General features: G+C 51.0%; 1 protein-coding gene across 1 annotated transcript; it reads right to left on the reverse strand.

Annotated features, from left to right (window-relative positions):
• Window positions 1–9756: 9756 nt before the first annotated feature.
• On the reverse strand, window positions 9757–27863 carry TYRO3 (TYRO3 protein tyrosine kinase). The gene is made up of 19 exons (XM_061180467.1): window positions 27511–27863; window positions 25606–25789; window positions 25277–25377; window positions 24332–24502; window positions 22787–22873; window positions 21900–22015; window positions 18945–19122; window positions 18093–18238; window positions 17423–17567; window positions 16901–17030; window positions 16721–16821; window positions 16342–16437; window positions 15920–16000; window positions 15416–15508; window positions 14867–14988; window positions 14356–14465; window positions 14006–14165; window positions 13672–13808; window positions 9757–11259 (listed from the first exon to the last, which is right to left on the reverse strand). The coding sequence occupies exons 1-19, from the start codon at window positions 27656–27658 to the stop codon at window positions 10869–10871; spliced, it is 2697 nt and encodes an 898-aa protein (XP_061036450.1). The 5' UTR covers window positions 27659–27863; the 3' UTR covers window positions 9757–10868.
• Window positions 27864–27988: the final 125 nt, after the last annotated feature.

The following is a 27988-nucleotide window of genomic DNA, read 5'->3' on the forward strand; positions in this document are numbered from 1 at the left end:
GGGAAGATCCCACATGCCGCGGAGCAACTAGGCCCGTGAGCCACAATTACTGAGCCTGCGCGTCTGGAGCCTGTGCTCCGCAACAAGAGAGGCCGCGATAGTGAGAGGCCCGCGCACCGCGATGAAGAGTGGCCCCCGCTTGTCGCAACTGGAGAAAGCCCACGCACAGAAACGAAGACCCAACACAGCCATAAATAAATAAATAAATAAATAAATAAATAAATAAATAAATAAATAAATAAATAAATAAATAAATAAATAAATAAATAAATAAATAAATAAATAAATAAATAAATAAATAAATAAATAAATAAATAAATAAATAAATAAATAAATAAATAAATAAATATTGAGCTGCATGAGCTCTTTATAAAATAATAATAATAATAATAAAGTTTACAAAGGTATAAGAAGAATGCCTAGTCTGGAGTAAATGCTTGAACAGAGTGTTAGAAACAATGATTATAGTTTGAAATAGTTTCCAGCTATCAAAAAAGGACCCATGATCTGATTAAAAGAAATAATAGAATTAGAAGAAGGCAGCACAGTTCCAATAAAATTCAATGTATTTCTAGAAGACACTACTGATGCATTGCAAACCCCTATTTCCATAAGGTTTAACACTTTTCTCATCCCAAGTTTGCAACTGAGAGTAATGAGAGATAGTGCTGGTAGAAATACATGCTGTAATTTACCATAAAAGTCTGAGCAAGTAACAAATGATTCTGGCTCTCCTTTTTTTCTCATTTGTAAATTTCAGTAGTTGGACCAAGGTACCTCTAGGTCACAAACAAGAAAGCATTTCCTAACAAATGAAGATTTAAATGTTTTGAGGATGACATTTGTTATTTTCATCCATTTTACATGGTATGTTTATGTTTTACATAATATAACATTTCATTTTAATAAAAGACTACTACCAATCTTTAAAAATATATTGAAAAATTGTTTGTTGAATTGGGTTATGGTTTGGGGCTTGTCGAAAGAAAAAAAACACACAACCTAAGAGTGCAAGTTATGTTGAATTCGGGGATTTTACTGTGGACTATAGCCTGGGAGACGGCCTCTCCTCTCATATAGCTCTGAGGAACTTACCAAAGACGTAAGGGAGCAGCCACGATATATAGGAGTCTTTGCTGAAAAACTACAAGTAGCCGAACATCAAAAATCACTGCTAATCACAAAAAAACAGACCTCTAAAGTTAATGATTTTAGCACTTTTCTAGGTACAGGAAGATGCAAGAATCTGGGCTCATTGAAATTATTCCTTTGATATGCACCTTAACTATCTAGGGCCAGCATCCTGTTTTTCTCCCTCCTGAATTCCCCTCCAGGTGCACCCTGGGGGTTAGGAGCAGAGGCTCCAGTGGCTAATGGCTTGATAGTGGGCAACCTTTGTAGTTTACTGAAGTGGCAGCCAGTATTTCTTGTCCACAGGCTCTAGCAATCTCCTGGGAGTCTCCAGTTACATTTTTCCCAGTAAGCATTTGCAGACCTTGTTTCCGTGTGGCATCCCCACACCTCCAGCCACCCGGTTGGGACACCCTGGGCCTCCACTCTGCTGGGATGGCTCCGCCCACCTAGCTCTCTCCTCCTCTGCCCTGCTCTAGCGTCCCCGCTCTCCTTAGCTCGTTCTCGACCGGCTTCGTAACGCTTTCCTTGTCTCCCAAAGCACGACCTCCTTGGGCGAAAAAGAACTGTGCTCACAGTTCTCTTATATTCTTTGCGGCCAAGTCAATCCTTGTTGAGTTAAATTTTACCGCCGGAGAGGACAAACTTAAGACAGCTTTAACAAAAAATGTTATTCCCAGACGCAGGCCTTCAGAGACGGTGGAATGTTCTCTGCGTGATGGGAGCACCCAACCGTTGACCTCCGGGCGGGGGAGCGCTCACTCCGGCCACCGCAGCCGCGCTCGGCTCCTGGGCCTGCAGCTGGGGCCCCTCCAGGCCGCGGACAAAGGGGCTTGTGTCCCGCCGCTCTGCGGGAGCTTTTCCCTGCCGGCCGCCGAGAGGCCTCTGCCGGGGCTTGGGCAGAGCGAATTGCGTGCGACCCCGCGCGCGGCCCGGCTCCCTGGTGGGCCAGCCGAGCCCGCCGGCTAGGCCGCTCTAGCCCCGGCCCCGCGTGCTGGAGCCTCTAAGGGCACAGCCGCCCGGCCCTGGCCCCTACTCCTCCCGACGCTCCCCTTGTCGGAGCCGGTGGGCAGAAAGGCGCCTGCGGCAATAGCGTGAACTTTGCTCAAAGTTCAGGCACAGCCCTCCGACTGGGGGCCTTTTGGGTTCTCAAGGACAGAAATGTAAAATTCCTACTTCCCTTTTAACGATACAGGGGCCTCCTCCACCTCTGTGTCTTAGGCAGAGCCCAAACAGCTTCTCTCCTTTGCTTTATCCCAGGGAAAAACTGAAGGATTGTGGGGGAAAAGAGAGCAGTCGTGCCTAAAAGTAACTGAACTTCAGCCAATTGCCAGGTACTTTTCTAGACACTTAGATACTGTTTTAGTTACTCCTCAAAAGGGCTTGTGAAATAAATATTGTTTTCACATTCTGTCTTTACATTCTTAGAAAACTGAGGTTAGGACTTAACTGGTGGTCCAGTGATTAAGGCTCCACGCTTCCCAGGACTTCCCTGGTGGCGCAGTGGTTAAGAATCCGCCTGCCAATGCAGGGGTCACAGGTTTGAGCCCTGGCCCGGGAAGATCCCACATGCTGCGGAGTAACTAAGCCCGAGCGCCACAACTACTGAAGCCTGTGCGCCTAGAGGCCGTGCTCTGCAACAAGAGAAGCCACAGCAATGAGAAGCCCACGCACGGCAGCAAAGAGTAACCCTGCTCGCCGCAACTAGAGAAAGCCCACGCTCGGCAACAAAGACCCAATGCAGCTAAAAATAAATAAATAAAATAAATAAATTTAAAAGAAAAAAAAGTCTCCATGCTTCCAATGCAGGGGGCGCAGGTTTGGTCCCTGGCAGGGGAACTAAGATCCCACAAGCAGCTTGGCATGACCCAAAAAGAAAAAACCTGAGGTTAGAATTTTCCCCTCTGTGTCTGCCCTAGGCACTGGTTAATAACTTTATCATCCACCAAATCCTCCAGTTACATATACATTTCCCTTTCCCCTTATTCCCCTTATTCCCACATCATTTAATGAATATTTATTGAGTGCCTACTGTGTACAAATGTGTGTGTGGTGTTGGGGGGGAGGTTCTGTAATGAATAAAGCAGACAAGGTCCCTGTGGTCACAAAACTGGGGGTAGGGTGGGGGGAATCACAGCTAATTATTATAATATAAAAGGGGAATTAGAGCCCTGAAGATGAATTCCCCAGGTGCTGGAGGAGGAGGCTTTATAATCTGGTCGGGGTTGGGAGAGGTCAGGGAGCTTTCAGAGCTGTTGTATTAGTCTGGGGGACAGGGGAGGTTTGAGGATACTGATGGCAGGAAGAACCCATTATAAAGAAACTAGGAGGGGAATTCCCTGGTGGTCCAGTGGTTAGGACTCCGCATTTCCACTGCATGGAGCACGGGTTTGATCCCTGGTTGGGGAACTAAGATCCCACGTGCCTCCCAGCCTGGCCAAAAATAAATAAATAAATAAATAAATAAAAGAAACTAGGAGATTGAAATCAACAGGACTTAAAGACTTGTTAGTTGTGGACGGTGACTGAAAAGTTGACCCAGCCTCTCTGCCACCTCTCCCCTCCCACAGTGGGGCACTGGAGAGAAGGAAAAACTAGGTAGATCCCTGGGTTCTGATCCTGATTGAGTTCTTCCTTGCTTGGTGACATCATGGACAAATCACTGTTCTGTAAAGCCTTGGGAGACCGGCATTCCTTCCTTAGACTGCAGGCATGCCATGCCCTATGATGGTGTTCCTTAAACCCTGGGGGGGACATTGCAAAAAATGTAAGAGGAACATGTAGGAAAACTACATTCCTCACTTACAGTAATTCAAATACTGTAGTGGTGGTACTGGAAAATGGGATAAAAAGTCTAGAAATAAACCCAAATACATTTGTGAATGTAGTATATGACCAAGGAAGTAATACATAGAAATACAGAGAAGATTATTGAAGAAATGTTCAGCAAACATAGATTGTTCAATATGTGATTTTGGGGCAATGAATAGCCATCTGGAAGAAAATTAATTTGGATCTATATCTCACTTCCTATTCCAAAATATATTTTAGATGACTCAAAACAATGAAAAATAAACTTTAGAAGCGGGACTTCCCTGGTGGTGCAGTGGTTAAGAATCCACCTGCCAGTGCAGGGGACACGGGTTCGAGCCCTGGTCCGGGAAGATACCACATGCCGTGGAGCAACTAAGCCTGTGTGCCACAACTACTGAAGCCCGTGTGCCACAACTACTGAAGCCCGTGTGCCACAACTACTGAATCCCGTGCACCTAGAGCCTGTGCTCTGCAACAAGAGAAGCCACCGCAATGAGAAGCCCACGCACCGCAACGAAGACCCAACGCAGCCAAAGATAAATAAATAAAATAAATAAATTTTTTAAAAAAAGCACTAGAAGAAAACATACGTTTTTAAAAATAATCTTGGAGTAGGAAAGTCCTTTCTAAGTAGTATAACACAAAAGCCAGAAGCCGCACACATACACATGCATACACAGACACATTCAAACGACAACAATAAAAAACACCATATACACTACGTATCACAGACAAAAGAATAATTTTCTTTTTTAAAATTTATTTATTTTATTTATTTATTTTTGGCTGTGTTGGGTCTTCGCTGCTGCGCACGGGCTTTCTCTAGTTGAGGCGAGCGGGGCTACTCTTCGTTGCAGTGCACGGGCTTCTCATTGCGGTGGCTTCTCTTGTTGCGGAGCACGGGCTCTAGGCGCGTGGGCTTCAGTAGTTGCGGCACACGGGCTCAGTAGTTGTGGCTCACAGGCTCTAGAGCACAGGCTCAGTAGTTGTGGCGCACGGGCTTAGTTGCTCCACGGCATGTGGGATCTTCCCGGACGAGGGATCGAACCCGTGTTCCCTGCATTGGCAGGCGGATTCTCAACCACTGCGCCACCAGGAAGCCCCAAAAGAGTAATTTTCTTAATATAAAATGAGCAGGGACTTCCCTGGTGGCACAGTGGTTAAGAATCCTCCTGCCAATGCAGGGGACACGGGTTCGATCCCTGGTCCGGGAAGATCCCACATGCCGTGGAGCAACTAAGCCTGTGTGCCACAACTACTGAGCCCGCGTGCCGCAACTACTGAAGCCCACGCGCCTAGAGCTCGTGCTCTGCAACAAGAGAATCCACTGCAATGAGAAGCCCGCGCACCGCAATGAAGAGTAGCGCCCGCTCACCACAACTAGAGAAAGCCCACGTGCAGCAATGAAGACCCAACACAGCCAAAAATAAATAAATAAAATATAAATAAATTTACAATTAAAAAAAAGAGCAATTATGGGGAATTCCCTGGCAGTCCAGTGGTTAGGACTCCATGCTCTCATTGCGGAGGGCCCGGGTTCAATCCCTGGTCAGGGAACTAAGAACCCACAAGCTGTACGGTGCAGCCAAAAAAGAAAAAAGAGCACTTATGAATTAGTAACAAGAGACCAACAACTTGGTAAAAAAGTACATGACGGGGGGAGGGATAAATTGGGAGATTGAGATTGACATATACACACTACTATATATAAAATAGATAACTAATAAGAAGCTACTGTATAGCACAGGGAACTCAATTCAATACTTTGTAATGACCTATATGGGAATAGAATCTAAAAAAGAGTGGATATATGTATATGCATAACTGACTCACTTTGCTGTACAGCAGAAACTAACACAGCATTGTAAATCAACTATACTTCAGTAAAAAAATTTTAATTAAAAAAAATTATATGACAGTTCACAGTAAAGAAAATCAAAATGGCTCTTAAAGATATGAAAAGATACCTCACTCATAATAAGAGACATACAAACCAAAGTTACAATGAAATGCCTTTCTCACTTACCAGATATGCAAAACTCGCCTATGGGAGGCAATTTGGCAATACTGACCAAAATTTTAAACACACATTCCTTTGACTCAGCAATTTCTCTTTTAGGAATTTTCCTATAGCTATATTCATAAGTATGAAGCGATATGGCCCAAAAATTCACTGTAGCACTCTTCGTAATAACAAAGTATGGGAAACAGATGCATATGTACAGCTAGGGAAAAACCTTCAAATGTAGAGGCTTGTAGGGTATATTAGATTTGAATTACATCTATAAACTTGAAACAATAATTGTACCTACTGCACAGGGTTGTTGTGACGTTTAAATGAATTAAAATACCGAAAGAACTTAGAAAAATATCCGGAATATATACCATTAGCTGTTTACTTACACACATACTGTTAATAAAAAGAACAAGAGGCATAACGGCATGTACAATTACCTACTATTTGTGTAAAAGAAAAATAAGTATATGGGTAAAATATCCCTTGAAAATTTCACAATTAATCAGTAACTCTGCTTACCTCTGGAGAGAGGAACTGAGGGGCCAGCAGCAAGGCAACTTATTTTCACTGTCTACCTTTGTATACCTGTTAAATTTTTTAACCGTGTATATTTGACATCTATTTGAAAAGATAAATTAATTTTTTTAAAGTAGAAGAGTATCAATCAGAAACACATAAAGAAAAAGAAATCAAATTTTATAAGACATAGAAATTAAATTATGTTCCAATCTTTTCCATTAGTGTTATTATGCTGAAATTATATATTGCAGTCATTGAATGATTTTTCAAACACTGCTGCACACTTTCAAATTATTGATGCAGCATAGTGCTTGCACCTCAAAGTGTGGTCCTCAGGCCAGCAACATCAGCATCACCTTGGAACTTGTTAGAAACGCAGAATCTCAGGTCCCACCCCACACCTACCGAATCAGAATCTTTATTTTCAACAAGATTCTCAGGTAATTTGACTGTGGCATCTTGTTTGAGGAACGAGGAGCACTGAGCCAGCGGACATAATAAAAAACAAAGAAATACAAAACAAAACAAAAACACTGTTCTACTCGTCTCTTCTCTTTGACCCCCACCTCTCAAAATTGTTGTGGCTCTGAAACCGAGCAGGACCCTGTGGGGTCACTCCTGTGTACAAAAGCCTTTTTGTGTCCCCCATTTCTGGTTTGCAGGAAAAAGGCTTCAGCCTCCTAGGCCTTCCCTGAACTCCAAAGGGCAGATTCAAGCAGTTACTAATTAGGGGAATGAGGGAATGCAGAAACAAAGAAAGGCAGTCAAGAAACAATGGGGCAGGTACCTGGCTCCTTCTCAAGGGATATACATAACTGATACAAATCTCCGAGCCCTTCTACAGGAACTAAGGCCTCCACCCATGTGGAGGATGGTAACTTCAGGCAGAGCATGTGGACCCAGACTGGTTAGAATCAGAACACCACCCTGTTACCTCACCACCAACCAATCAAAGGAAGGTCACACACCCTGCAGCCCTCCCCCACAAATTCTGTCTATAAAAACTCTTCCCTTGGGAATTCCCTGGCAATCCAGTGGTTAGGACTCCATGCTTCCACTGCAGGGGGCACGGGTTTGATCCCTGGTTGGGGAGCTAAGATCCCACAAGCCTTGCGGGCACAGCCAAACAAACAAACAGAAACAAACAACAAACAAACAAAATTCTTCCCCCAAAACTATTGGGGAGTTCGGCCTTTTTGAGCATGAGCTGCCTGTTCTCCTTGGTGGGTCCTTGCAGTAAACCTTTCTCTGCTCCAAACTTCATTTGGGTTTGTTTGGCCTCACTGTGCATTGGGCACGTGAACTTGGGTCTCACAACAGCTTGATGATTCTGGAAAACATTGCTGAGTGAAAGAAGGCAAACACAAAATAATCCAACCTATATGATTCTATTTATATGAACTTCAAAACAAACTACACCAATCCATGGTGTTTGAAGTCAGGATAGAGGTTACCTCTGGAGAGGAGAGAGGGGGCAGAGATGGGGCAGGGCCCAAGAGTTGCTTCTGGAGTGCTGGTAATATTCTGTTTCTTGACCTGGTTACTGGTTATTTGAAACTGTTTGTGAAAATTCTTAAGAACTGTACACTTCTGATTGGTATACTTTTTTGTATGTGTTTTATACTTCCATAAGAAAGTTTTTAAAAATTCCACTATTATCACCTACCTCAAGCCCCTTGACTGTTGGAGGTGCCAAGGTTCAATGTGCGTGGGGAAAAGAGACTGAGCTGAAAAATTACTTAAACCGATTTAATTACTGATAGGTATCTCCGATTTAAATAGATTACTTTGTCACACACACACTTATTGGAACTCCTGTGCATTTTTAAAGGTGCCTACTATTGACAAGCATTCACCCAAAAGATGACATGTTCGCAATGAAACTTTAAGGTGCTCTCTGGAGTGGTAGGAGAGTTGCACAGGCTCTGCTCTCTTACTTAGTGGGTTTCAAGCCTGGATCAACAATTCATTAGCTACATAACCTTAGACAAGTTACTTACTCTGCATTTCTGTCCTTTTGGAGGATAATTATATTCCCACTTTATAGGAATATTCCCTGTATTAAATGAGATAATATACTTGAAGCACTAGGCACCATGCCTGGCACATAATAGCAGGAGCCCATTAAGAGCAGACAATTAGGGACTTCCCTGGTGGTCCACTGGTTAAGACTCTGCATTCCCAATGCAGGGGGCACGGGTTCAATCCCTGGCCAGGGAACTAGATCCCACATGCCACGACTAAAAGATCCCGCGTGCCTCAACAAAGATCCTGAAGATCCTGCAGATCCTGCACGTGGCAACAAAGATCCTGCATGCCACAACTAAGACCCGGTGCAGCCAAATAAATAAATAAATATTTAAAAAAAGAAAAAAGAAAAAATAGCAGACAATTATTTAAGAGTACAGGACTTTCAAGTCAATAATTCCCAAACACTACCTCACAAATAATGATTACTTGCGGTTAAAGCTAATCACAAGCAGGAAAGATTCTGAAAGCCACTTCCCTGGAAGTTACTTCAGGTCTCATGATCCACGTGGGAACGAGAATCTGGAGTGCCAGCAACAGGTTTCTCAGGATATTTGCTTTCAGAAGAACCCACCCCATTCCACTGCCCTCAGCCAGCAGGGCAATACCTGTGTCCCTCCCAGTCTTCCCACACTCCTCAACACAGAGAGTGGTGGTTTCTCATGCCTCCTGCGTCTTGTTCCCATAAGCTTGCTCTAAAAGCTTCTAAAGTTTTCAGATGGAAATACTTGAAAGCTAACTTCATACTCTTATTTCAAATCCTCAAGAGGCTCACCATTCTTTTTGCCCACTTATTCCCAGTTTCCTGGCTCCAGGTAACATTGTGAAGGTGAGAGCTGTCTCCACACCCAATAGTCTGATAGAGGGTTAGGAGGCAGCCAAAGTAGTCTCTTTGACTTTGTTCCAAGATAAAGAACTTTTTCAAAACACGTGCATTTTCAAAAGGTCAATGGTGGTAGGATTACAGGTATTTGGCATTTTTAAAATGACTTTCTGCATTTTCCTAATCATCTATGACTATGTATTAATTTTACTATAAGATTCTTTGGGACCTTGTGTAATTACAAAAGCACTTTGTGCTCAATGCAGAAAACTTAGAAAACACAAAGGAAAAAAAGTTCCCTTAATCACATCAGGTAGATAACAGCTGTGAATATTCTGGCATATGTCTTTCCAAACTTTTCTCTATGCAGAGATGCTTCATTTTTGTGATCTGGGAAAAAAGTAAACATTTAAGAGACAAAGCCTTGGGTCTTTAGTCTTCAATTTATTTCTGTTTTTAAACAGCATCTAACGGCTTGGAAAAGTCCCTAACAGCAAGGGCCTGCCCCATGCACTCCCAGAGGCTCCCCCACCCAGGGCTGGGGTCCAGGCTCCAGTAACTCCCCCTCAGCCACACCAGCCATCAGGCCTACTTTCTCTCCATCTCTGGAGACTTGGGACAGAAGAGGGTCTCCAGTTAGAGGGAAAGATGGGACTAAAGGACACTGCGTGGAAGGATTGGGCTCAGACACAGCTGCCTTTGTTAGTCTTAGGATATTTTGGGATTTGGTAGCATGGTCAGACAGACTGCGGGAGGGCTCGAAGAGGGGCTCCTGGACTCCTCTCTGGCCTCACTCCTTCCTGGGCAAGCCTTACAGCACCCCTTCCTCTAGCTGGGCTCAGTGCATTGCCTTTAGAAGCTAGGCAAATGGTAGCCTGTGTAATTCAGCATGCCTTGCTGTGACCTGGTCAGCTGCACTTTACTCCTGGCCTAGACAGGGTGGGTAACCAGGAAGGTGACGAAGATTCAGCCCTGAGTGTCCCATTGCCTCCGGCTACAGGGCTTGGGACCCGACTGTACCAATCCCTTACCAATTCTCACCTAAAGGGGAATAATACAAGGGCATCTCTTTGGGAGGAGGGGCAAACCTGGGCATTTAAACCCCAAGCACAGGCACAGATGGGCCCCCAGGCCAGAGACGCCTCAATGCATGCACTAAAGCAGCAGGGGCAGCTCAGCTGGGAGAGTAGGGGCCCACAAGGTTGGATCTACCCTCGCCCAACTCCTCTCCGCACCCATGGTAACCATGGAAACATAACCACCCCCCCTCTGCCAGCTGCCTGGGTTTAGACAACCAGGCCTGGCCCACCTCCACCCAGCCAAGGCCTGAACTGATGCCAGGTCGGCCACAGAGTGGTTGCAGGAAGAACTGGGATTGGGTGATTTGGTCAGTCCCGCCTTCCAGCACAGCTTGGGAGGACTACCACAGGAGCCTCCACACCTCGCTGCCTGGGCTGGGGTCAGACAGGGCTTAGTCAGCCAGCACAGTGGCCAGCAGAGCCAGCCGCATGGCCCCAGATGCCCTCTGCCTGTGGCCTAACAGCTACTGTGGGGTAGTAGCCCTTGCTGCAGCAGCAGCAGCCTCTGGGACTCACTGACGGGGCTGTCTGGCTGCTGCTCCTCCTGCCCAGGCCGCTCAGCCAGCCCCCCGGGGCTGAGGATGTACCGACAGTCACTGGGGGTGCCCCCCACGGCCCCCGGGCCACTGCCATCCCCAGCCCCGCTGCTGGCCGGGTCCCCGCCAGGCAGCTCCAGGTTGCCTCCCTCGGCAGACTCCTGGGCTCCCTCAAGGTTGATATACAAGGGGTCCTGGCTGGCGGAGAGCACAGACAGGCGGCCCAGGACATTCTCCAGCTCCATTCGCAGACATGTGAAGCTCGGGCGCTGCTTGGGGTCGGCGCTCCAGCACTGGTACATGAGCTCATACCTGGGGCAGAGAGAAGGGTGAGGGGAGGTCGTGAGGAGCCAGAGAAAGGGGAAGGAGGGTCCTTCTCTCAAAAGCAGAGGCCCTTTAATCATATGAAACCAGGATTTAGAAAAATGTGATTGAGGGAGTTCTCTGGTGGCCTAGTGGTTAGGATTCCGGGCTTTCGCTGCCGTGGCCCCGCTTCAATCCCTGGTCAGGGAATTGAGATCCCACAATCCGAGCAGCGCAGCCAAAAATTAAAAAAAATTTAAAAAAAAAAAAGAAAGAAAAAGAAAATAAAATGTAATTGAACACTCTAATGTATAGGGCTTACTATGTATCTGGCACTCTTCTAAGCATTTTACATTTATTATTAATTCTCGCAATACTGTGAAATAAGTGATCCCTATTTTACCAATGTTCAAACTGAGGCACAGAGAGGTTAAGAACCTTGACTAAGGTCACACAGGTAGAAAGTGATGAAGCTAGGTGGGTTGGGTCCAGGGTCCCTCTTACGCTATTTTGGGAAGGGGTAGTAGGAGTGTTTTTGTCTTGTGGAACACAGCCTGGAGTCAGGGTTATTTTACGGGGGGGATTTGGGAATCCACCCTTTGTCCTAAATCCTCACCCGTTCAGGGGGTCTTAAATCCTCATTGTTCATGAGGATTCTCACCTTCGAGAATCTGAGAAAAGCTTCCAGCCCTCTTCCCCTGGCAGGGACACTTTTTACGTACAATTTCAGGAGCTTTGCAGATTCCCTGAGGTCTTATCCCTGTTCCCAGGGAATGCCTCATGCTGAGGAAAAATAAGTAAATAAATAACAGGAAAGGGTTGAGACCAGATCTAGTCATAGCAAATGCCTGACTTTCTTGCCTGTGCCCACGATAAAAGCCCCAAACACTCCCCCCACTCCAGCCCTCCTAACAGGGGCCTCCAATGATGGGGGGAATCATGCCAGACACTGAATAGGTCGTGGGAATGGTCCAGGCCATGGGTATGTGGCCAGGCTGGGATACACTGTCAAGGCCGTGCCGGGAGCCAACTGGCGCCTGTCCACCAGGCTGCCTGGTGGGAGGCCAGCGCCTGCCCACCCTCTATTGACAACACTAACTCCAGCCCCAGATGACACTAAGCCAGGGCCTGGTCCCCACTGCCCAGCAGAACCTCTGTGGCTCCAGAGGCCCAGGCAGGCTGCAGCCACCGGGAGACCTGACCTTCCTGCCCCCGACATGCCCCAAGCTCTGCTGAGACATCGGGCCTGGTTCATGCACTCAAATTGCCCTCTCTCCCACAGTCCAACCTCAGGGCACTTCAAACCCACTGCCCTAGAGAAAGAGGACCCCCCCATTCAGGCTGAGCCTTCCTCTGCCTGTCTCCATTCTTGGACCTCTGGAGGTCCAACCCCAGAGCAGGAAATAGGTTTGTGGACTCCCTCCCTCACTAGGACTTGTCCTAGTGAAAAGGTCCTCCGGAGGCCCAGGGAAACTCTGGCTTGCATGCGGTGGGAGAATAATACTAGAATAGACAAATCATAGTCGAGTTCATGGTTAATAGGCACATTCTAAAATCACACCGATCTAGATTCAAGTCCCAACCCATTCACTTAATCGCTGTGTGACCTGGGTCATGTTACTTAACCTCTTTAATCCTAGTTCCTCATCTACAAAATGGGAATAATAATAGTCTTTTCCTCATAGGGTTAGAGGAGGATTACCTGAAATAATGCCTGTAAAGAACCCAGCTAATGTTAGTGATACTGTCTTCTAGTCACAAGGGGCTCATGACTCTCCCCTGTGCAGTGAGTGTATCACTACCCTGCCCCACTCCCAAGGGCTCCAGGCTTCCAGAAAGGAGAGGAGGCAGTACCCTTCTCCTAGGATCTCAGTTTGTTATCTTAGGTCTCTCCACTCCCTCAGAGAGGAGGCCAAGACAAGAAAGGAACCCAACCTCCCGCCCCCATCGCCCCCTCCCTGTCGAGCAAGGAATGTGATGGAGCTGCAGTTTTTTTCCTGCCCCTGTGCAGCACTCCCTGAGGGGGAAGGAGAGCTCAGCCTCAGGGAAGGAGTGGGGGTGGGGAAGAGGTGACGGGGAAACCTGCACTGTTGCTCAACCCTGCACCTTCTGCCCTTGGGTGGGATTCCTGGTTCTCCCTGGAAACTGGAGAAAACAGAGTGATAGGAAAAGGCTGGAGCAAGAAACATGGGATGGTATAAAGGGGGAGAGAAAGAAAATAGGAGCAGTAGATGAAGAGGGAGTTTGGGGTAGAGGTCAGACTTCCCTCTAATGACGAGGACATTTCCACAAAAAAAAGAAAAAAAAGAAAAGTTCAGTTGCGGATCGGAGCTCCCAATGGGCCAGCAGCTGTTGTGGCAGCCATGAGCTGAAACCCCAAATACCTGTTTCCTCCCAGAATCCCCTTCCTGGGGCACTCACACGTCCTCCATACACTCCGGAGGCTGTTTCAGGCGGTTCCCGCCGATGAGGTAGTTGTAAATCTCAGCGTTCTCAATGCCAGCATACGGCGTCTGCCCACGAGTCATGATCTCCCACATGGTCACCCCGAAGGCCCACTGGGACAGAATCGAGGTTGGAGGGGAGATGTCACTAGGCTTCCTGAGCCAGGCAGAGTCCCGAGGCAAGCATATCTTGGGGCTCCAGGGCCTCATAATGGGGCAGCCAAAGCCCAGAGAGCAGCGCTAAAAGTCCACCCACGCACTAGTCCACACTACTGTGTTACTGTCAAATCTCACTGTGCCACCCTGCTCACCACGTCACTGTGCACAGTATACAAGTTGTCAGCCAGGCTCTCCAGGGCCAGCCACTTGACGGGCAGTTTGGAGGCACAGCCCTGACGATAGTAGTCCCCACTATAGATCTTCCGGGAGAGTCCAAAGTCGGCCACGCACACCGTCATGTCTTCTGCCAGCCTGTGAGGGGTGTCGGAGGATGGGGTCAGCCTTCCGCCAGGCTGGCAGCCTTACTAAATCCAGGGCATCTTTGTTCTCAAGCCGTCCCCTCACGTAGCAGATACTGTCCCAGGTGGGAGCTGACCATTAGCTAGCTCTTCCTGGCACTGCTTCCCGCCTCCCAATCCCGAGCCCTCCAGAATTCACATACATGCAGTTCCGAGCAGCCAGGTCTCGGTGGATAAAGTTCCGGGAGCTCAGGTACTCCATGCCACAGGCAATGTCCACCATGAACCGAACCAGGGTCTGCAGGGGCAGGTTCTGGTGGGCAGACAGGGCGAGCTCAGGCTAGACCCAGCCAGGGCAGGATGAATTGGATTCCCTGGCCAGAAAGCCTAAAGACTGTCCTCAGAATCACTGAAAGGAAGGGGATGAAGGGGCTTCCCAGTGCAAGGAACCTTTGGCAAATCTGAGGGAGAGCACCCAAAAGTCAAGACTCCCCCAGTCTAGGGCTCCACGGGACTCTTCTCTCAGGAAGGGGCCTTGCCCAGCCTAAATTCCCAGCAGGGATTTGTGAAGAAGGAAGCCTGTTAGCAAAAAAAGTCAAACTTGGAGCCCACCTTCTCCCAACCAACTCAATTGGCCCTATCCACCAAGCCAACCTCTCTCCCAGGGTCTTTGTCCCTTTCCAACTCCTGGCTGCTCCCATCCCAGGCACTCACAAAGGGGTTCTCCCCAATCCGGGAGGCGAGCAGGAAGGCGTGCAGGTCCCCGTGCTTCATGAAAGGCAGGATGACCATGGGGATGGGGAGACGGCCTTTGGCCCTGCTCCGGAGGCTCACCCCTGGGGACAAGGGAGAGTCAGTGGGGCACATAAAGGTCAAGGGACAATTCAGGCATCTGTATGAGACCCCACCTGCTGGGTTCTACCTCTAGCCCTGGTTCTGCTACCTCTTTCCTCATTAAGTTCCACACTGGCCTGGTGACTACCCAGGAGGGACTCTGGCTGCCCCCCCAATCTCTGGAGCATCTTCTCTGTCCCCTCTTCCTCCTCCTCTGTTTATATGAGCAGCCTTCATGGAACAGGGTCTGCAAACTGAACTCCTTACCTAGAGTCTGATCAGATTTCAGCCAGGCCGCTCCTTGCTCTTTTGGTGTCTGCTTACTTACCAGGCGAAGTCCGAACTTCTCTCCCACAGACTGCCCTCGCACCTTGGGGGAGCATAGTTTTAGCCCTATTTTACATTTACCTCCCCCAAGAAGGGGCTCACCAACAAGCTTGGCCACATGTGGGTGGTCAAACTCCTTCATGCAAGCCGCTTCCCTGAGGAACTCTTCAATGTCGCTTGAGGCAATTATGTCAGCTGGGAGGAAAGGAGGGAGGGAATGAGGAAAATGTGCCCCCAGTGGGCCCAGGAAACAGTCCGGCCATGAGCAGGAGAAACTCCCACGGGCTGGTGCTATCCAACAATTTCTCCACTTGCTCATGCCTTCCCTTTGGTTTGGAGAGTCAAACGGCTCAACCAACCACAGCTTTAATCACCCCCAGTGAAACCAGAGGACAGACACTGTTGCCAGCAGGGGACAAAGGCTGGGGCACCAATGAGTGTGGGTTTATGCCTGTGAATTATTGACATGGTACAGACAGCATCCCACTTAGTGCTAACTTGTCTTGCAAAGTCTAGGGGCCTAGCAGAGCCTGCTTCAGGATCAGCCACCCCTTTCACCCTCCCAAGTGACGCCCTCACTCCACTATAGTAATATTCTCCACTCACCTTTCAGCATCTTTACAGCCACTTTCACAAAGGAGCCATCCTCCTGCTTCAACTGGGCCTCCCTCACTGAACCAAACTCTCCTAGGAACCGATCCAAATGATGGTAAGTCCCCTTGGCCTCCTGTCCCCAACCCAGCGCCCTCCCAGGGGACCCCTCATAGGGATACAAAATCATTAGGCTCTGGGGCCATTGAAAGAGGCTCCCTCGTTCATAGCAAAGCAAAGTATGCTGGGCTGGGTGTGATGACACCTCAGCCCTCCTCGTCCCCAGCCTCCATTCCCCCAAACATCCCAAACCCAGGAGTCTACAAGCATATGCTGTTCATAGGAGCTGACCTAAATCCACACCCTCAGAGTGACGGGAGCAACCAAACACACCGGGACATGGCAACTCATGCCAATCCCTGCACAGCCTCACACACCTTTGCCCAACATCCGGCCCAGGGTGAACTGCTGCTCTGGGATGAGCACATCCTCCAGTTTGTCCTTCAGCTCATCACTGATGCCCAAGCTGTCCACTGTGGGGAGGCGGGTGGTGAGAAAGGGGAGGGACCTCTCTGGTTCCAGATCCAAAACCCAGCCTGCCTCCTGCACCCCAGACTCCACCCTCAAAGCAGAGATGAGCTTAGATGAGCTCTCCCACAGCTGGGCCGGCGATTTCCATGAGGATAGGTCTGTGTCTTTTCCACGGCTTAGGACTCATCAAGGTTCAGACCTATTGGTCAAATTAGTAAGAGGAATGCAGATAGGGGTCCAAGATAGCCCATTTTTTCCTCCTATGGCTCCCCACCACTCACTCACGTGTGGCCTCGATGCGCTCGGGCCTTTCCCGATTGAAGGATCGTGCTGCCCGGAAATGAACTGCCGGCTCCCCCCGGGCCATGACACTGTCAAAGGCTTGCCTAAAGGGAAACCCAGGACTTGGAGTCAGCTCCAAGGTCTTCAGTTACCACCTGCCTCTCCCTCTGTGTCCCCCCTTACCCAAACCGTGTCTCCTTCCGTCTCTTTCGAAGCAGGATGAGGGCCAGGGCAGCAGCCGTCACCAGGGCTGTCAGCACACCCAGGACCACAGGCACCCAGGATGTGCGGCTGTGGGGAGCACGCTGCTGGCCTGTGGGAGACAGGGGCAGTAAGCAGCACGAGCTAGCCTGACTCCAAGGAGGCCCTTTAGAATTTTCCAGTGATGGCCATCTGGCCTGGTCAAGAGGCTCCTCTCACTCAGTAAGGGTCCAGAGTGGAAAGAGGCTCCAAAGGAAGACCCAAGAGTTCCTACTCTGTCAGTGACAGGCCCTGACTGTTGGGACCTACAGCACGACCAGGGATTTCTATGCTAGTTGTAGGGCAGGGGGAGAATGAGATACAACCCTGGCCTCAAGTGCTTGACTCTGAGTCTTTGGGCCTATTAAGAGGGGAGGCACTGTCAGCCTCCTCCCATCAGTGCAGGTTGCCCTTGAAAGCCTCCATCCCCTGCCCCTTTCCCCTTACAAGTCTTGCAGGTCTTACCTGCATGGTCATGAGAAGAGACCACCAGCGGCTGACTCCAGGGCCCACAGCCAACTGCACTGGAGACACACACACGCACAATCAGGTCCTTCTGGGGATCCCAGCCCGTCAGGTTGGCCCTGGTCCCCTCCACTGTCAGCTCACCCTGCAGCCAGGAAAAACCCCCATCGCACACTGAGCCTGAGTAAAAGGCCTCCAGCTGGGGCCTGAAGTCAGAAAAAGGTCTCGCTAGGAACATGGGAGGCTAGGGACACTGCGGGTTCAGGGGCTGCAGGAACACAACCTGCTGGGAGTCATCACATTCCTGCTACAGGCTGCAGAGGCCTCTCCTGAACACAAACAAGGCTCAGTCTGAGAATGCAGACGTGGGGGATGGGCGGGAACTGGGGGGTGGGGGAGGATAAGAAGGCTTTATCTGTGTCCTCCCCCAGTTTGTGCGGGAATGTTCTTCCTGCTTTCCTTTCAAAGTGGACACTGGAGGAGGCAATCTTAACAGGAGACATAATCCAATGAGAGTGCAGCCTGCAGGGGAGGGCGGGAGGGGTAGACTCCCTGGGATGGAAACAGGCCCACCAAGGCCCCCAGGCTCACCAAGGACAGCCATTCTGAAGCTCAGAAGGCCTCAGAGCCCTGAGGGCCAACTCTAGTAGTAAGCAGAAGCTTTCCTTACCTGGGTTCCGTTGTCTTGAACCCAGGACAGTTTATAGGGTCCCAGAGGGCCTTCTAAAAGACCTTCAGGGATCACTTCTTCCCACTCCAGGATGAGGCCTGAGTCTGTGTGGATGGCATGGAGGTTCTGGGGAGCACTGGCTGGGGCTGTTCCCAAAAAAAGAAGGTTGCTAAGAGCCCTGCCCTACCCACCACCACTGTCCCATGCAGGCCTTTGGAACCAACTCCAAAGAACCAAATAGCTCAGAGAACAACACGTGGGGGAAGAGTCTGCTTCCCAGTTCTGACTGCTCTCACCCATCATCCTGGGGAGTACGGGTGGGCAATGGCAGGACCCGTACCATCCCAGTTAGGCAGGGTATTGCTCTTCATCATCTTGGTTACAGCCTCAGCAACATCCTTCACTCTCCTCTCACAACCCTGCCAGCCTCCTTGCAATTGCTAGGAACTCCAAGCAAGTTTGTGCCATAGGGTCATTGTACTTTGTGCCCTCTTCCTGCAGTGATTTCCCCCAAATATGGCTCTTTCCTTATCATTCAGACCTCAGATCTCTGTATGGGGGTATTCCTGGAGCACCCTGGGGCACTCTTCACCACCATATTATCTGATCTTTCCCACTTTGCTTGTCTGCCCCACCCACTAGAACTAGAGCTGAATGGGAGGGGGACTGGATTTATCTCCAGGTAGCAGCAGGCCCTCAGTAAAGTGTTTGCTGACTGATGCATGATCCTCCCTCTCAGGTAGCCCTCTCTCAATCAATGCCATTCAGAACTGGAGCCAACACTACCCCTACTACCCCAGCCCCCGGCCCCATTCATCCATGCCCAGGTACTCTGCTCTGTAAGTCCCTTACCTAGACCCTTTGTCCGAAAGGGCACCCAGTCAGCATATGGAGAAGGCCCCAAGGCATTGGCACAGCGAACCCTGAGGCTATAGTTGGTGGCAGGCGCCAGGTCCCGGAGCAGGCAGGTAAAAGGTGGCACAGGGACCACAACAGCCAGGACCTCCCAGCCTCCTGGGGCCTGAGTCACCTACATAAAAACAGAAAATTAATTATGTGGGACTTCTCTGGTGGCGCAGTGGTTAAGAATCTGCCTGCCAATGCAGGGGACATGGGTTCGATCCCTGGTCCCGGAAGATCCCACATGCCGCAGAGCAACTAAGCCCGTGAGCCACAACTACTGAGCCTGTGCTCTAGAGCCCGCGTGCCACAACTACTGAGCCTGCACGCCCTAGAGCCCATGCTCCACAACAAGAGAAGCCACCACAATGAGAAGCCTGCGCACCGCAATGAACAGTAGCCCCTGCTCACCACAACTGGAGAAAGCCCATGTGCAGCAACAAAGACCCAACACAGCCAAAAATAAATAAATAAAATTTATTTAAAAAAAAGAAAATTAGGGCTTCCCTGGTGGCACAGTGGTTAAGAATCCGCCTGCCAATGCAGGGGACACGGGTTCAAGCCCTGCTCCGGGAAGATCCCACATGCCACAGAGCAGCTAAGCCCATGAGCCACAACTACTGAGCCTGTGCCCTAGAGCCCGCGTGCCACACTACTGAGCCCGCGTGCCACACTACTGAGCCCGCGTGCCACAACTACTGAAGCCCACGCACCTAGAGTCTGTGCTCCGCAACAAGACAAGCCACCACAATGAGAAGCCCGCGCACCACAACAAAGAGTAGCCCCCGCTCGCCACAACTAGAGAAAACCCCCGCGCAGCAACGAAGACCCAATGCAGCCAAAAATAAATAAATAAATTTTTAAAAAAATAAAGGAAATTAATGATGTAAGGCAGGGAGGTTTCTTAGGCATGTGAGATGAGATGCAAGATGGGACAGGTAGGGGGATGGTTGGGGGACTTGAGTTAATGCCTCTTCAAATCTATCAGCAGAATAGCCAAGACATGGAAACAACCTAAGTGTCCACTGACAGATGAATGGATAAAAAAGATGTGGTACATATATACACAATGGAATATTACTCAGCCATAAAAAAGAATGAAATAATGCCATTTGCAGCAACATGGATGGACCTAGAGATTATCATACTAAACGAAGTAAGTCAGGAAGAGAAAGACAAATACCATATGATATCATTTATATGTGGAATCTAAAATATGACACAAATGAACATACCTACGAAACAGAAACAGATTCACAGACAGTGAACAGACTTGTGGTTGCCAAGGGGGGAGGGCGGAGGAGGAGGGAAGGATTGGGAGTTTGGGATTAGCAGATGCAAACTTGTATTAAATAGGATGGATAAACAACAAAATCCTACTGTATAGCACAGAGAACTATATTCAGCATCCTGTGATAAATCATAATAGAAAAGAATATGAAAAAATATATATAACTGAGTCACTTTGCTATACAGCAGAAATTAACACAACATTGTAAATCAACTATACTTCAATTAAAAAAGTCTATCAGCAGACACTTGCAACCCACCCCTTCCCACCCGCCGCCACACCAGGTTCCACGCCTCCATGTCTTTGCAAACGCTGTTCCCTTTGCTGAGAATAACCTTCCTAGCAAAGTCCAACTCATCCTTTAAGATTCAACGCAAATACCACTCTCTGTGTGAAAGCCTTTCTCAAATACTCGAGAAAATCCATGCCCCTTTGTGTTTGATGCATAATTATGTTAGAATGGATACCACTTTTTGTAACTGTTTACATGCCAATGCAAACTCTCAGAGCAAAGTAACTGGGAGCCTAAGGGCACCATGAACCAGGCCTGCTCCTTACATTTTGGGGACCCAGGGCAAGAGTACAAATGGAGATCCAGTGTACCATATGATTAAATATTTAAACGTTAAAAATCAGCGAACAGACTATTAAGTAAAATATTTTCTATCTTAATGTACTGACAAACAAAGCTACAAAACAACCTGGAAGATCGGGTTTGCATTTATAATTCTCCAAATCCTTGGAGTCCCAAGCCAGAATGTGGTGGCACAAGAAGAGCCAGCCTCCAGCCAAAGGTCTGCAACATGAGGGACATCACGTGCATGGCTGTGGACAGTGCTGCCTGCATACCCACTGCCCTTTGAGCTTAGAGGTGCACATACCTTAGCATGATCCATCCTTCGGAGGATGGACCAGGGAGAGGCCCATATAGGCCCCAGAAGCAGACTCAGGTTAAGGGGAGAGGGGTGTGTCCTGGTGAGCTGGATGGGCGTGTTCCCTTGGCCCTATGGATTCCCTGCCCAGGGGCAAGGGGTGCAACCAAAGGAGGGCCAGAGTGGGGTCCTCTAAAGGGTGGAGCCGAGAGCAGGGGCCTTTGTTGCCCAAGAGAACTGCCTAGAACCATGTCAAAGGTGCTCATTAAATAACTTTTGAGTGAACAGACAAAAATGAACAAGCCTGAATTGCCTCATTTTTAGTATCATCTTACCCAGCTTTCCCACTCTCTGGGGCCTAGGATCTCTTCTGGTCCCCCTGTTCTCTTTGGCATGGGTCAGAGGTTGGGGCACAAGAATGCAGGTATCAGATAAGTCAAAGGTTTGGGTTTTCACCCACATAAGAAAAACTCTTCCAGGTATCCCCAATCTGCTCTAGTCATCTGTTTTCCAGCCTGAAGAATGCACGGGTTGAGCCGATCTGCCGTCACTTGATTGCTAGAGCACCCTATGATAAGGGGCAGTGGCCAGGGCTGTTCCTGGTAAGGGAATGTCACCTGAATAGAGCTGGAGACCAAGCCCCATGGGCAAGACTAGGTAAACGTGATACCACTGTCAACAAAGTGCCACCGAGGCAGCCAGAAGGAGCACTGCCAGGAGAGCCTGTCCGCCCTCTCAGCCTACCTGGACCGTACAGGATTGGAGCAGGGCTTGGCCATCGGCACCTGGCGTCCAGGCCACACTAGCATTGCTGCTGGAGAGCTTCGTCACTGTGATGTTGAAGGGGGCTGCAGGCAGTGCTGTGGATGGGGACTTAGAGTCAGTGCCCAGGAAGGATAGAAAAAGAGGGAGAAAGCATGGGAGTTGAGCCTTGAGTTCCTCCCTAGGGTTCCCCCCCAAAAAAACTTAAGATGGCTACTCAGCACTCCCAGGACCACAGTAATACACAAGTCAAGCAACTGGCAGCGAACAGCTGCTCATACCCGGGACAGTGCCTAGGCTGTGGAGAGAGGTTACTGCTCCCTGAATCGGAGGCCCTGTCTGACCAAGGAATAGGGTAAGATAATGTGTGTGTGTGGGGGGGGGGAGCACGGCACCTCGGCCTTGGGAGATACCAGTGAGAGGCAGCTGACTCTGCAGCCACAGCCCATTCCCGCACACACCGGCTCTCTCCCCCTTTCCACCCTGCCCGCTGTGCACAGCAGCCCTTTGGGTCTCCTCTATCATCCTGCTAGGCTGTTTTCCCCACCCCCATTCCCTCGACAGGGGCTGGCAGAAGCAAGATTGGGCCTGAGCCTTGACCATCTCCTGCTGGCTCCCTCCCTCCTTCCCTCCCAAGGACTCTGCTTCGTGATGGGAAATCTACTGTGACGTCAGGTTTCTATTCTCATCTCAGCCATGGCAGGGTCTCAGGTGCTCCCACTAGGAATGGAGCCATGCCAATTAACCCCTCATCCCTCAGATCCCAGCAGGACCCAGGCGAGCTGGAACACCAAACGATTCTAACTTCACCCACAGCCTGCTGAGAACGCCCCTGCCTTACCGCCCCTCACCTCCCAGGGTCCTCCTACCTTGAAGACGAACAGTGGCTGGGCGAGAAGAGGCCAGGCCTTTTACGTTGTGGGCTTCACAGGAGAACACAGTGCTCTGGGTCACCCCTGGGGCCAGAAAACCTCAGTCAGCACCACCCCCCAGCATGAAGTCCCACTCAGTCTGGGATTGGGGATAGTCAGGCTCTGGGTCTGAATATCCTACAATATCCAGCCAAAGGAAAGGTTCCACAGTGTGGGCCTGGATATAAATCCCAGGGCTGGGGCTCTGTTTTCTCATCTCCCAAATGGGAGAATTGTGAGAACCAACTGATGCAACATATGTAAAGTGCACGGCACACAGTAAAGCACCTGAGAAATGTTATACTGCCCCTCCCACCACAATCCCATCTCCCTCGGACAGTACAAAGCTGCCTCCCTTTTCTGGTCGCTCCTTTATTGCACATTCCAGGGCCCTTCTCTATTTGCTCTGTGCCATATCATTGTTCTATTTGCAGAGTCGCTGCCTTTCAATAGTTCTCTGTTCCTTATGCATGTGTCTTGTCTCCCCAGTTATACTAATTCCTGGGGGGCTGGACTGATGGCTTCTATTTCCTTTGTATTCCCTTGATCTCCCGTGGTGCCTACACAGTGTGCTGTGTGGAGTGGGAGTTCAGTGAGTGCTTACTCTCAAGCTGGCTGCCTGAGGGTCCCAACCGCGCACAACTGGAGAGAACTGAATCCAACCTCCCTTCTCATCTGCTCCAACCCAGCGCCTCCTGAACAGGACCTGCCCTCGCTTCCATCAGATCCTGCAGTCCACCTCCTTTGAAGATGCGTATTCCTAAGGGACTTGGCAGATCAGAGTCCGTCCCTCCCACCTTACAGTACATGAGACTAAGCTCAGACTCCCATCTTTTTCGGCCAGTTCAAGCCTTGACCAGAAACATTAACTTTGTTTCACAGATTAGCAAGTCTCACAAGTGTGTAAGGTATGTGCCTGAGGATCTTGGGGTCCAGGTGGATGCGCAGGCGTGGCTGCTTCTGGTCTAACTGTGTGGCGGTATGGACAGATACAGTTGTTTGGGAAAGGTTTGGAGATTTCTGGAAAAGGCCATTAGAAGAGGAGGCCCCTGTATCTTTGTGCTGGCTTCCCCCTCCCCATTTTCCTTCCCCCTGCCATCCCCCACTCTGCAGCTTGAAACTCTTTACTTCTAGGCAAGTCTGCCAGACACTCCTCTTAGCTCTGCATGGGCTGGTTCCTGGCTTCTTCCCTTGGGAGGGGTGGGGGGGATAGGTGCCCCTGGTCCCACACATTCATCTCCCACGGCCAGCTGTGCACGGCCTAGACTGCTGTGAACGAAGGAAAGAGGCTCCAGCATCTCCTTAGGCACACATAGCAGGATCACCACTAATCAGCCCACCCGGCCAGCCCAGCACACCTGACTAATGAGCTTAGTAATGGTGGGTGCAGCTCACGTACCCAGGCACTCTGGACACTCATGACCGCGGGCTCAGTGATTTAAGCAGATTTGAACTCTGCCAGCCTCACCACCCCTGCTCAAAGCCCCTCCTGAGGCTGCTCACCTGTTACATTTAAAACGGAAGGAGAGGGAGCAGGTCCCCCAACCTTCGTGCCTCCTCTCCACCAGACAATGGTAACAGGTTCTGGGGGACCCACGGCCTCACAAAACAGTTGGAAAGGGGCATTGGGTGGCACTGCCAGATCTTTTGGCTCCACAGTGAAAAATGGCACACCTAGGGGGAAAAAGGCGGGTGGGGAGTGAGCCTTGCCACCTCTCAGCTTCCGACTGCCCAAGCCACAAGTCTGCTACCATCTGAAGCCCTCTATGCGGAAGGTCCCACGGGCCCTTATGATTGGGTCAACTGCAGAACAGGCATCTAGCTTGAGGGGGGAAGCTTCTCTGCTTTGGCCCCCTTAGGGATATCCTTTATGCTGTACCCTTGGGCCTGACAGATTCTCCCTTTTCAGACCTGCTCTAACAGCCCTTCTCACAGCAAGGGAAGAGGCAGAGAGTGGGGAGCTGGAGGAGGGGCAGTAAGGGAGGGGGAGTGGGCGGGAGCTTTAGCAGAGTTCTGCTGGCAGGCCCCAGATCCCGTTCAGAGCCCTTTGTTACTTTCTTAGTCACTTTGTTTTCCGGGGTTGAACAGCTTTGAGCTCCTGCAGCTGCGGATCCTTCCTCCCCTCCCCCATCCCTCCCCCTCCTGGCCTGGCCACTTGGCAGAACACGGTCCAGCCCCAGATGGGTGCTTGAGTCTTGTTTGTCAGACAACTGAAACTTAACTGCACCCCATAGATTATGGGTCTTAGTTGCCCCTTTGGCTCTCAAATACCCAGACTCCAGTGGGTATGGTCTTCCATGGCTGTGCTGGGCCTGGAGTCTGGCGCAATCAGGTCCCAGAGGGCAGTGGGGCAGCCCAGCTTCCACTGAGACTTCTTGGGCATAGGGTGGTCACTAGCAGACAGCATCTGCTCCAGGCCAACACGCCCACGTGGCTCTGCCTCCTCACCTTCTACCGTGAGCCACACTGGCTGGGAGGTCTCGGTTTCGCCCCCATCCTCCACCTGGCACCAGTACCGGCCCGCATCAGAGCGCTCCACTGACTTCAGGCTGTGGAAACAGGACACCAGGTCTCCCAGGGTCAAGGGGGGCAGCTCTGCTGGGCAGATTCAATGGGTTCAGCCTGTCCCCACTTCTGGAAGTCTCCACAGGTTGCCGAATAAAAAAACCACAGACCTCTGGGCATCAGCATTGCCCCCAGCTCCCAAACACGTTGTGTGGAAAGAGCACAACGTGTCCCCAGGCTGGCATCCCACACCTTCCCCCACAGTCCTGCACCTGAGGAAGCCAATCCAGTGCTGCTCACTGACTGGGATGTACACCTGATCGACGCTCTGGACCACAGCCCCATCCTTCACCCACTGTATCTCAGGCTCCTCCATCCCCTCCACGCTGCAGTTGAGCTTCACCGGCTGCCCCTGAGACACCGTCAGCTTCACTGGGGCTCCCATGAGCTTCAGGCCTGAGAGGTGGGAAGGAGAATGTGTCATTCTGCTTGAGAGGGACCCTGTCTCTAGAAATATCCCCCATCCTATTCCAGAACCTAGCTTCTGTGTCAAGGGGCTCTCAGCCAATGGCCAAGGAAGCAGAGGCAGGACAGTGTGGGAGGGAAGGTAGCCTGGACCCGGGCTGGGGGAAGGAGCATGACAAGCTCTCCAGGCACCATTTCTGCCACTGCCAAGTTCCTCCCAGCTATAAGGAAGTGACTTCTTCCCTGTACCTCCCTGCTGGGCAATGTTAAGTCAGGCCCAACTACCAAAAGGAAAGCAAGCCAGGCTGCAACAGTGGGGCGCTTTCATACACCTGGGGTAGGTACTGCCCTGGGAATCACTGCTGCACCCAATCAGTGCAACAGCCACCCTAGGTGTCAGCCCAGGCCCTGCACTGCTGCTGGCATCCCCCTGCACCCTACCCCGGCAAATGTAAGCAGGCTGAGGAAGGGAAGGAGGGGGTGCTCCCTGAAGTGGAGAACATATGGCTGCAAAACCACGTCAGAAAACACATGGCAGCCTTCCTGGCAGCCGGCCGCTCTATTAATACCTGAATGGGTGCAGGGGCAGGCGCTAGGAAGGTAGGAGGTAGAAGGGAGGGGAGAGGCCCTGAACAGGGAGCCCGAAACCCCTGAGCTACTCTCACACCAACAGGGGCACTACCCTCTGAACACATACACACACACACTCACACACACCCTCAGAGAGCGGCAGGTGAACTATCAACATAGCTGAAATCCAGTTCTGCTTCTTCCTGCCCTTTGCTGTGTGATGCTAGGCAAATCCTGATCGCTCTGATCCTAAGATACATACACTCTTCCGCTTGGAAATACTTGTCACTCTTTCCCTTCCCTTTCCTTCCCTGAGATGCTGATATGGCAGGGAGTGCTGTCTGAAAAGAAGGTGCCTGCTGGGTGGCTGCTGCTCTGCCCTGTGTCTCTTCCTACTCCCTTCACCCTCTCAGGACCAGTCACAGGGCAAGGAGGGGTAGCCTTACACCCCATACATGCCCAGAAGTCCCAGGGGTGTGTAGTGTGAACTTGGGGATACCGGTGCTGCAAGAAGCACTCCTGCCATTGGCAAATGCCTTATGGCTATGTGGGAACACAAGGCTGAGCAAAGACCAACAACCCTGCCCCAGACCATCCTCTCCAACACGGCTAGTTTCAGGAAGCTCAGAGAAGGCACCGGGACTAGAGTACGCCCAGGTGTTTTCTGTGACTGGGCACTCTCGAAGCCCCTGTACCTACATAATGTAGGGGTGCCGGTGGGTGCTCAGTCCCAGCTCCTGTGGCTTCAGAGTGGGACCTTCGTGTGTGGGGCGGGCAGATGTGGTCCCCAGGACTGGGAGGGGAGAGCAAACAGCTAGGAACGTCGAGGCGGGAAACCCCAATCCCAAACACCCCCCGCTGACCACTCGGCCCGCAGCCCCGCCCCGTCCCTTACAACCCCGCCAGATGAGCCCGGACGCGAGAAAGTTGGGGGTGGGGGCCGCGACCCGAGATCCCGCGGCGAACGCACCGCTGAGCCCCCTCCCCCCGCCCGAGCCTCGGCCTTCCAGCTTGGAGCCCCCCGCCCAATTCTCCGGCCCACCCAGGCCCGGGGCTCGCTCGGCTGCCGTCCCCGGGCTCCGACCCCGGCCGCGCCCTTCCGCAGCCCCCTGCTTTCCGCCGCCCCCCGGGCCAGCCCCTACCTGCGGCCGCGGGCTCGGGGAGCAGCAGAGCGGTCAGACCCGCCAGCAGCAGCAGCAGCGGCGACGGCGGCGGCGGCGGCGGCGGCGGCAGCGGCGGCAGCGGCAGCGGCGGGAGCCCCGACCGCCCCATGCTCCGCCTCAGCGCCATCGGCGGCGACCCCGCACCATGCCGGGCCCGGCCCGCGAGCGACCAGGGAGGAGGGAGTGGAGGAGGAGGAGGGAGTGGAGGAGGAGGAGGGAGTGGAGGAGGAGGAGGGAGTGGAGGAGGAGGAGGGAGGAGGGCCGAGGGAGGGGCGGGGGCCGGCCCGGGGGGCGGCGCTGCGGCCCGCACTCCGAGACCCGCACCCACTGCGAGTCGCCGCGGCGGCTGTCAGCCGCGCGGGGTCCCAGGGCCGCTCTTGGGCCACCACGCTCCTTCCATAGCCGTCGCCGCCGTCGCCGCCGCCGCTGATTCATGTTCTTCTCGGAGCCGCCGCCT

The sequence above is a fragment of the Eubalaena glacialis genome, chromosome 2 (genome assembly GCF_028564815.1).
Source record: "Eubalaena glacialis isolate mEubGla1 chromosome 2, mEubGla1.1.hap2.+ XY, whole genome shotgun sequence".
Lineage (NCBI taxonomy): Eukaryota > Metazoa > Chordata > Mammalia > Artiodactyla > Balaenidae > Eubalaena > Eubalaena glacialis.

What these genes read in the sequence shown, in the direction of transcription:
- TYRO3 (XM_061180467.1), bottom strand. Translation starts at nt 27,658, where the DNA reads ATGGCGCTGAGGCGGAGCATGGGGCGGTCGGGGCTCCCGCCGCTGCCG. An exon ending in AGTGTGGCTCACGGTAGAAG is followed by an intron (nt 24,503 to 25,276) that starts GTGAGGAGGCAG and finishes TTTTCCCCCTAG; the next exon opens with GTGTGCCATTTTTCACTGTG. An exon ending in CTCTTCTCATGACCATGCAG is followed by an intron (nt 17,031 to 17,422) that starts GTAAGACCTGCA and finishes TGTCTCCCACAG; the next exon opens with GCCAGCAGCGTGCTCCCCAC.